Source organism: Rhopilema esculentum, chromosome 21 (assembly GCF_057945365.1).
Source record: "Rhopilema esculentum isolate cy_ngs chromosome 21, ASM5794536v1, whole genome shotgun sequence".
Lineage (NCBI taxonomy): Eukaryota > Metazoa > Cnidaria > Scyphozoa > Rhizostomeae > Rhizostomatidae > Rhopilema > Rhopilema esculentum.
Genome location: NC_142835.1, coordinates 2,217,087 through 2,227,503, shown reverse-complemented (window position 1 = coordinate 2,227,503; position 10,417 = coordinate 2,217,087). Strand labels below are relative to the sequence as shown.

At 34.4% G+C, this 10,417-nt stretch overlaps 1 protein-coding gene across 1 annotated transcript; it reads left to right on the top strand.

Annotated features, from left to right (window-relative positions):
- Positions 1–493: 493 nt before the first annotated feature.
- LOC135684947 (ribonuclease H2 subunit B) lies at positions 494–10,367 on the top strand. The gene is made up of 10 exons (XM_065200659.2): positions 494–850; positions 2,446–2,523; positions 2,629–2,730; positions 3,117–3,193; positions 3,968–4,147; positions 5,048–5,153; positions 7,352–7,433; positions 8,362–8,416; positions 8,942–9,019; positions 9,917–10,367. The coding sequence occupies exons 1-10, from the start codon at positions 727–729 to the stop codon at positions 10,019–10,021; spliced, it is 987 nt and encodes a 328-aa protein (XP_065056731.2). The 5' UTR covers positions 494–726; the 3' UTR covers positions 10,022–10,367.
- Positions 10,368–10,417: the final 50 nt, after the last annotated feature.

The following is a 10,417-nucleotide window of genomic DNA, read 5'->3' as shown; positions in this document are numbered from 1 at the left end:
GAATAAGCAAATATTCTCTAAAAGGGGCGTTTTTCGGCGTTCTAGAGGGCGTGGCCTCAAAAAATTTCCGGTTACGCCTTTTCAGCCCTCCAACATTTAGACTGGTGGGCGGTCCTTGTAACTGATACCTGTAACTGAAGGGCTATTTTTGTTATTTTGAATAGAATATTTTCCAGAAAATATTTTGATATAGGATTTTGTAAATTTACTTGTCCGATAAAAAGTAAAACTTGATAAACTATTCCCAAACTGAACGTTTTGTTTAACTGAGCGAATCTACGGCCTCTCACTTCTGCTGTGGTAGTTCCATACAGTATTAAAAATGCTAAAACTACAGTTGAGCAACTGAAAAATTCTGTGGAAGTTGCTTGTGGTTATTTGCTATTTCCATCATAATCCTGTTCTCTTATCGCCTTCCTTCCCCTGATAAAAAAATCGTCCTGATGGTTCTTGTATCTTCCAGAGTCCTCAAAAGTTTATTTTATCTAGCCTCGTTTTAGAATTCAGCACGAGGCTGACTGAAATTTTGGCGCCGAATCTGCTCTTGCCTCTAGAAGTGGACTTTTTACAATTTTTTTTGCATACTCTACCCAGCTGATCTGAAACAGATGATTGATCTAACGACGAAGTAAAAGCAATCTGCTTTATTTTGCTGGTTTATTATTGCTGTACAGGAATTCATAGGCCTAAAATCTCTTCAAGACTAGCAAAAGGGTGTTGATTGTTATGCAAACTCGTGGGAAACGAAAGAGCTCCAATTCAAATACAGAAAATACTGAAATGAGTAAAAGGTCAGAGACAAATGGCACTGCAAAGAGCGAAGTGGACGAATGGGTAATGCTGGCTCCTAGTAAGTATTTAGTCATGCTTTCTCCAATTTAGTTCTTCAGTTGCGAGAGTCTCATGATCTTTCATGAAACGTTCTAGTTCAGGCAAAACAGAAATAGGCGCCCATTTCTGCTTTATTTAAGAATATTTTAGGTTTTACAACGTGTAAATTTAAGTGGAACGATGATCCTAAACCAAGGCAATGTTAATATGTTCAAAGATATTGACTGTTTTTCAGTCATGGACCTCCCTTTCTGTATTTGGCCTATTTCCTTTTTTGGTAAATCAGGGCCTTTCAATTTAACTGCCTCGCTTGACATCACAACATGATATCTCCAAGAAAATCAGGCCAATTTGACAGTAAGAAAAAGGGATGCTCTCATACAAGTTATTTTATTATATCTTGTAATTGCAGCAGTGGTGTAGATAGGAAAATTCATAGGAGGGGGGGGGGGGGGGGCACACTGCAGAGAATGGCAAGTGCACACCGAGATATTACCTGCACACCTGGTAAAGGCTGTGGCATTTTGAGATAATGGTGTGACATGGGTGTGTCTTATTGCTTTTGAAATTGGCAAATGAAGAACCATGTTTCCCCAAGATGGGCATAACCTTGCATTGGCTTGATAGATACAAAACAACTTTCAATTATGTCAATTTTTTGTAATCGTTCATGTTGTGTGAACTATGAAGTGCCCATTCATGCTAAAGTGCATACTTGAAATCTTTAAATTTTGCTCTTACACATATGATCTCTCATTGGAAACTTCTACTTTGCAGTCTGAGAAAGGGCAAGATATTTACACTTTCCAATCAATAACAGATAAGCATTTTCTTTCACAAAAGTTGCAGATAACATAACAACATTAAAACTGAAATAAAAAGGAAATGATATCTTATCATTTGCTCAAAGTCAAGTGTCATAAATCATGCTACTTGAAAATTTCCTAGTCTGCTAATCCAAAAAAAACATTTTTAACCTTCATAACCTTTTTAGAAAGAGATTGCCAATCTGATTTGAAGAGTCAGAATAAATTGTAATTTTCAGCTTTTACAAGCCTTCCTTTAAAAATGTAATACTTAGATAAAAATAGACAACCATGTTATATTTTTTTCAAAATCAGAAGTTTTGCAAAAAGATAGCTGTTTAGCTTTACAGGAGGAGGTTTTATGGCCCCTCTGAACCCCTCTATCTATGTCACTGAATTGTAAAATTAAGTAAAAAATCTTAGCACAATGAACATCAGGTTATGTTCAAGAAACACTCAATTAGTTTTGTTACTCATAATTTGACTCATTAAGAAATAATTACAATCCAATAAAGAATAACAAATATTAGACTAAGCCATTTATATCTTGTTGTATGTTTTAAGATGAAATTTGTCCCATCTTCAGCAATAACGTAATTCAAAATAATTCAAAAAAAGTAATTCAAAAAGCGGTTCAAATACAAGCTAAACAAGAGATGCTTAAATTCAATTTTTTATTATTGCTGAACATGGGACCCTATGAAGATAATCAACAACAATAGCCACACCCTAGCTTCTGTGCCATTCTCACACCTGATAAAGAGTTAAAAGCGACTCACTAATACAAAATTATTATAATTATTTTCAGAAACATTACTGAGCATCACAAGTAATGAAAACAAAAAGCAAAGCCCATGCTTACATAAGCTGCCACACCCAAAGTCAGGTATTTATGCCTTTTCCATTCTCTCTTTTATATGATTGATTACTTTTAATTATTTTCTATGGTTGATGAAAGCTTCATCTTTATACTCATTGGAATTCCTTCTAGGTTTGCCTGCACTTTTTGCATTCAAGGAAGAGAAAGTTTTTGAGATTCTGAAATTCACAGAAAAGTATCGATCTTGGTTCTATGATGACTCTGTTATTGAAGGTAAAGTTATAACATCATATGACATCATTACCTCAAGAGGGATTTAGAGTAACTGATGATGTTCTATCATTTTTTCATACTTGCTAATAAGTTGTTTGTTTATATTAGTGTGATCTGTTTGTTTTGTTCCACATCCTCAAGCTGTTTGCCACCAGAAGTGCCTATCATGCCCTAGATAATGCATCACAAGTTTGACATGCATTTATAAGTTCTCAAGAAAGCAACACATTTCCAATTAGAAACTTACGAAAATTGATTATTACTTTCTTATATTAAGCTTTATGTATTGTTGATTATGCTTAATACGATTCTGCAAGTTTTCAGTTTGATATCCTCTCTCCTCTTTTGAAAAGCTTGGCACTAGTTTTGTGATTTTTTTTCCTCAGGTGGATCAGTTTATCTTCTAACTCCTATTGATCCAATATTTCTTGCCATACCATTTTTAGGAACAATGGCCAAAACTGTGAGTATTATCTTTAAAGCTCATCATCACATACACATTTGTTATATTTTTCGAAAAATACTTTTTCCAGAATCATTTTACTTCATGTTGAATTTTTGAAGTTTAGCTTGCTTTTCTTCAAGGCTGTCATTTCCCATCGATTTAAGGATGTGTAGATTTGAGTTGTATGAAATGTGAAACCTGTCAGTTTGAAAATATGACAATACTGCATCCAAATGACATTGAAATTTTAGCTCAAATATCCATTATAATGCCTTTTATACCCTTCAAGCAGGACACAAAGAGCCAAATAAAGGAACATAAGAACTGCTTTGAAATATTATTCCTGGCCTATATGGACCATAATGATGCTTGCTGAAAATTTTTTAGCCATTGTTTGTCTTATTTTATGTGCAAAGAACACAGAGCCTGAAAGAATCAAATCTTGCTGTTACAACATGATTGTTGAACTGAACTACGCGAACTTAACTTACTAAAGAATAGTAACAGTATTATTAATGATAATAAGTGATATTTAAACAGGTTTACTTGTTCAGTGTATATATTTACATGCTTATATACAAGTTGGGTATATAAAATTAGCAATGCTTGTTAAGGTAAGGGTGATGATAAAGTAAACAATAGTGATTGCAGTAACTTGATTTGTGAGTGACTCAGAGGATGCCTGTGCTGTGGTTTGAAAACGTGGTGGAATGAATGAAAAGGGAAAGTGATGTTAATAGGCCTAAGCAGAGTCTTTGTTAGATGATTAAAATTTGTTATATTTTCTCACAGGGGAAATTTATGCCAATGGAACAAATTTTTGTAGCCAAGGACTTCCAAGCTGGTCTTCAGTTGTTGGAAAACTGCATAACCAAATCTGAATTGGAAACGATTTGTGAAATTAAGGGCTCTCTTGATCTTTCTGCATACAAGCTAGACACTGACAAGTTGGTCACATGGCTAAAAACCAAGGTATTTTCTATTAACACTCATGATCGTTTCAACCAAGTCACTTTCATGTTACAGTGAGAACCATAAGAAATGCAAATAGCAGTCTGTGATCAGTTACATAAATGTATTTCATTATTATTTATGCAACCTTTGCCTGTTTAAGTAATGCAGGTGTGTTCATGATGTGAAATTATTTGATTCAAGCACTGTTGGGATCACTTTCAACCAGCTTTCAGCACCTGTCTATCATTTCAGGTCAGCGAATGAGTACCAAGGGTATTCATTTTAAATTATTAATCTAGGGAAACTGGCAGCAGGTCCACACCAGCCATAAGCTGCAAGATAACCCTAGCCTGTGTTAGCAAATAAATCTTGCTTTTTTGTTTGCATTTAAGCAAGCAATAGACCTTTTTTTTACAAACCCTTACTTAGGAATAGATAATCAATACAAGTAGCAACCATTTTAATTGTAGAAAAAAGGCTTGATATATTTTTCTGTTAAATGATAGCACAAGAAGACCACATCTGTTAGGGGGTGTTTTATCATTAAATTTAACTCTTCATTTCCCAGTTACAATCTAAAGTGTTGACACAGACTTTGGAATCCTTAATAAAAATGAGAATGAGTCATTAACATGCTGCTTGCATTGGCTGGATGTATGAAGTATTCCAAGTAAATGCACGCATTGTTTTGTTAATCCAGAGAAGGAAAGTTTGATTGTAGCTGTAGGCTATACATTTCAGAAATGCTTTAACTACTTAAGATATAAACTAGAAGACTTCAATTTTCTATATAGATAATTGTAGACACCCTGTCTTTTACTTTTATTTGTTATCAAGAACTTTGAACAAGCCAGTTTATCTAGTTTTGATTCATTATGACAAGCTGGCCAGTTAACTTTATCCTATAATCCACGCTAGGTTGAAAAGCTCGCGGACTATTTGGAAACATCGAAATTTCACGCTGGTGCAGGTGCACATGCTGCAAATTTTGTCAAATCCTCGCATGATAATTCATGCTCTCGAGGTAAGAACAGAAAGGTAGCGAATTTAAGTAAAATCAGATTTAAAAAGCGTGGTATTGTCAGCAACGGAACAAAAATTTATAAGTGTATATTTGACCCCCGTAACAGCAGTCAACTCATTTGCCTTGGTGTTGGAGACAGCTTTGTCTATGATTATCTTTCTTTCCCTTGAATTAGCCCCCCTTTTCCCATCAGTCGCTATAATGAAAAAGCCATTGTAAGAAAGTTGCACTCATTTGCTTGAATGTTCTTTAATCTGACAGCATAATGGGAACTTGTTCGAGAGAATGACAAAGTTCAGCGCAGCTTGCAATTTTGACGAATTTATCACTGTTCGGTTAACAACGATTTAAATTTTTACCTTGATGTGGTCTTTTCTTGTTTCTGTCAATGTATCCAGAAATATTTGAAGTGTACTTCACGCACTACAAAACAAATTGCACAGGATGCTGAATACATCTTCAGCCTGTGAAAAATCTTGATTTGCCCCCTTTTTGCGCTCTTTTCACAGTATTGCTTTTAATGTGGGCCTTGGCTAGATATAACACTACTATTTATTTTGCGGGAAACACTCACAGAAATTGTTCTCTCCGGGCGGATCGATTTTTGTAGAATAGAAGTAATATTTGATCTCTTCTGCATGATGATAAGGGTGAAAACTTTAGGCCATTTTTGCAAAGTCTCTTCCTATTCTCAGGAATTATTTTCAAACCTTTTTCTCTAGTGCGTTTTTATAGCCCTCGGTATGTAATTTCAAAGTAAACTGATCTACATTTGAGTCGCAAATGATTAGAGCTAAAATGCCCTTCTTTTCTATAAACTGATTGTGTGCAGCCATTAAGGCATTTTTCGCCTAGTATTACCAGCAAAGCTACGTAGTAGAGTTCAGATGTTTGGCTTAAAATCTTAAAACTCGGAGGGCTAAAATTTTAAAAGAAACTTTATTTAGAAGATTCAATTATTCCACGATATATATTTTCAATGACTTGTGATGCATGCATAAACTATGTATCAAAGGGGCTGCTCAACGAAACAAACGTGAAGTTGCAATTATTTACAATGCCCGGTATGATGTCCCATATAAGGCCGTTTCCTAAACCACGGTATCATTCATCTTTGTTAACCCAGAAAACTTTAATAAGTAACAATCAAATGTTACAGTTACAATTTAGTTTTGAGTTGACCATTTGTTACTTAGTTATGTTGATGTAGTTTGTTGCTTTCCTCTCCCTCTGCATACCCTAGGTGCCCCATATTTTAGTCCAAGAAATATGTTTTAAATCAACTCTCAGAAAGACTTATTTGAAAGGTAATTGGAAAAAGATATATTCTTTCCTTCTCCTTCTCTGGACCCACTACTTCACTACTGCATTGGTCTACAATACTATATCTCTGTGAACTTGAGGCTCTGTTACGCAAGGTACCTCCTGCAATCGTCATTTGATGAGGCAAAGACCATCGTTTTCAAACTTTTGCGAAGAAAATGTAGATGAATATCGCGATTCGCTACACAATAAAAGTTTTAATTCCCTTAACTTGTTTGCTAATAATCTAAAAAAGTTTTGCCGCTTTTGAAAAGTAATTAATCTATTTTGTCAAATTTTTTTCTTTAGTTTTGCCAAACAACAGAGAAACTAGTCTTAATTTTGAAACGTTTATCGCATGTTTATAAAATAATTTTATTGGCTCATAGATAATTTTGATTAGACGGGTTTTGGGATTGCCTGCTGTTTGACTTTTTATCCAAATGGTGATTGTTGCCACCAGTTAATGTTTTAAAAATTTTGATATCTCTCGTCCTTAAAGATAAGACAGATTCTTGATGAAAAAAATCAAGCAAAAAGCTATCGTCTATTCGTAAGACTTGCAAAAAGCTATCGTATATTATATTATATTATATTATATTATATTATATTATATTATATTATATTATATTATATTATATTATATTATATTATATTATATTATATTATATTATATTATATTATATTATATTATATTATATTATATTATATTATATTATATTATATTATATTATATTATATTATATTATATTATATTTTGACTCATTATTACATCATACCATAGTATATTCGTTTGTATAACGTAATAGAATAAGGCTCAGATCCAACTTGTATTTTACTTGAATTTACTGATCAAAAACCGAGTATAATAGCTACTTACTTATTTTCTTTTTTAGGTGATTACGTATTGTACGCTTTTGAACTGGTGTCAGACTATTTAGAAGAAGAATTGGCTGAAAAACTGAGGAATCATATGCAGTATGTATGGCTAGACTGAATATTCCCTCTCAAAAGTACTCTTAAACTGATTTTTATTTCATATCATTAGAAATTCCCTATCTTTAAAGTTTCCACTAAAGTTCCAATCTAAGAAGAACTCGAACCGTAATGACAGAATTGTGTCTTTTGTTTGAAATCTATACATCAATGTGTTAATCTTTTTTTTGTTCCTTGTAGGATTTTTTATTTTTCGTTAATGTTTCCCTTTGATTCTTGAGGCTCTTTATTTTTAACTGAATTTCTTCTCATTTGATTTGGACTGAACTAACCACTCTGTTTTCTCCCAACCTCTAAAACATTTTATCTTGCATTTTAAAATATTCCTGTTCTGTCATTGATTAAAAGATTTGGTGAAATTTTCTTTTTTTCGTTGCCCGTGTAAATTTGAGCCCCCTTTCCCCCCAAATCAATGCAGGATTCAACGTTGAATGCTTGTTTAAAGAGTACGAATGGTAGACTTATCCAGCATAACACATACCCTTTTTTCCTGGAATTCTAGTTGCTATGTCAATGTTTTTCCCCGTTGGCTGAGCTGTGTCTCGACTGCTTTGCCCTGACCTGGCTGTGGAGCTAAAAAGCTAAAATCTCCACGGCTACTTGCAATACATTTTGAAAGCAACTTTTGAAAGCAATACATTTATTTGTATTATAAAAGAGGCCTTTAAATTAGTAGAGAGTGCGGGAAAATAACCGACCCGAGCGAGGCTCTCGAACTCACGACCCTTGACTTTGTATAGGCCTTTAAATCCTTCTTCTTTGACCAATTTCTTCCTCTCTGTGTTTCAATAATTATTTTTTCATCAAGAGCGTTTCCCGATTTCCCTCTGCTTCTCGAAAACCATTTTTGAATGCGCGAAACGTTTAAAATTTTGAGATTAGCTTAAGAGTTTTTTTTTATTTTTTACAGAATCGTTGCATCACCCCCAAAGCACCTGTCAGAGGAGAAACAGCCTCCTGCAAAGGTATTATGGCAGCTTACAAGCTCCAAATAACTTGCATTTACTTTTATATACATTTTTATTATAAACTTTCTTCAATTAGCCAAGATACCCATTTCATGCACAAGTTGACCATAATTACATTTAAGCAAGTTCAGATGAGATCACTCTTTTTTGCGGCACTTTTATTACAGCTTCCTCACTGTGCTTGACGTCTAATACGAACAGTACCTTAAACGATGGAACGTGCAATGTTCAATGCTGTACATAATGTTAGTTGTGATCTCAGTAGTGTAGTAATTTTTGAATATTCAGTCGTATACCAACCTCAGTATATGGCGATGAAGATGAGGTCGAAGGTAAACTGTTGTATGAATGATAGCGAATCTTTAAGGAACTCTGCTGGATTATAGGAGCTTGAGGGTGACAAGGTCCACCAAGTAAAGAAAGAGTTTCGGTTATTCACTAAAAAGTTCAAAACCTTAGATTTCATTATTTTCTTTATATCTTAGCTTTTTAGTTATTAATTTCTAATCTCCTTCATTGCAGAAACAAAAACTAAGCAACGACAATAACAACTCTGTTTGTGTCGAGGATTATAGAGATAAGCACGCCAAAATAGATAAGGTACATTCTGCATTTATTAAAAATCTGACTACTGTTTTTCAAAGAGACATCAAAAACGTCGGTGCAGTTTTATCTTTAAGGCTATACGCTAAATTAGTTGAGGGAGGAGGGGGGAGGGGGGTGGTGGTGGTGGTGGTGATGCTTTATGGAGAAAGATATGAAACGTTCTTCTTGGGAAGACGAACGAGCTTGTCTGAGGGTCCGTTAGCTTTTCAAAATTCTTCATCATATGCACATGCGCAGTTACAGTCACTGACGTTATTTTCAGGCCGCATAAAATATTCTGTGATAAAAACGTTCGTGGCATTCATGGGATTTAACCTAAATCGAATCAAAAGATGAAGAAAATTTGGAGAAAAGGGTGTAATGAAAAGAGTGAGAATGAAACTCTGGTTTATATATGCAACCATGAGATATAATAGTTTTGGTTAAGTGCTATGAAGCGCCATTAGATGTGAATTTTCCCCTTCGCCCTAATTCGCATGTTCATATGATGCACTTTCTCATTGGTTCAGATAGAACAATGACCGTAAACAATAGGAGTTTAGACTCGTCTCTCCATCAAGTACAAACAATTTGTAGTTCAATGAAGTTCTTCAACTTTTGAGCCAGCCACTCTCTTCCAAGGTCTTCCTATCTTCTCAGTTAAATTAGTGTAGCTGCTGTAGAGGTTTATGGTTCTGTTCTGATCAGTTGAAATACCTGTTAGGAGGTAGCTTTTGGTTGAAGATTTAGTAACACCTTTCCTAGTTTCTACCGGTTAGGAGGAAAAAGCACAGTCGCATAGGTTTGTTTCAAATTGTTGACACTAGATCAAGGACGAAATACTAATCCATGTAGTTTATCAATTTTCATCATTGGTCAAAGAACCGAATGAGTAATGTTTTGATTTTCCAGAAACCCGTGAAGCTAACGACAGCTCAAAAGCAGCTGGCAAAGATTGACAAGACTGGGATGAAGTCAATGAACAGCTTCTTTGCAGTCAAATCTAAAAAGGTTTGAAAAATCTTGGGTGCTCTTTCAATATGTCAAGGAAGGATTGAAGTTTCAAACTTTTTTAGATCTGGAGGAATATTTGGCACCATTTGAAAGTATCGAAGATTTGGCCAAAATGAAACTCTTGTAGTGTAGTGAATGTTTTTGCCTCAGATAATGTGAATTAGCATAAGCTGATGCTGAGAATCACTAACGAACAATGGTGATTTTCCACCACGAAAACTTGCTCCAAAGAAATAAGTTGTTACCAGAACGGTTAGCAGATTTAGAATTTAACGATCAGCCGTATTTATCTTAAACAGTGAAGTTTTCTTTGTAAATAGAATTATCTCATTGTTCGAATGCTCCTACATATGCGGTTAGTTTCTGCCTCTTTGCTACCCTATTGGTTGAGTTTTTAAA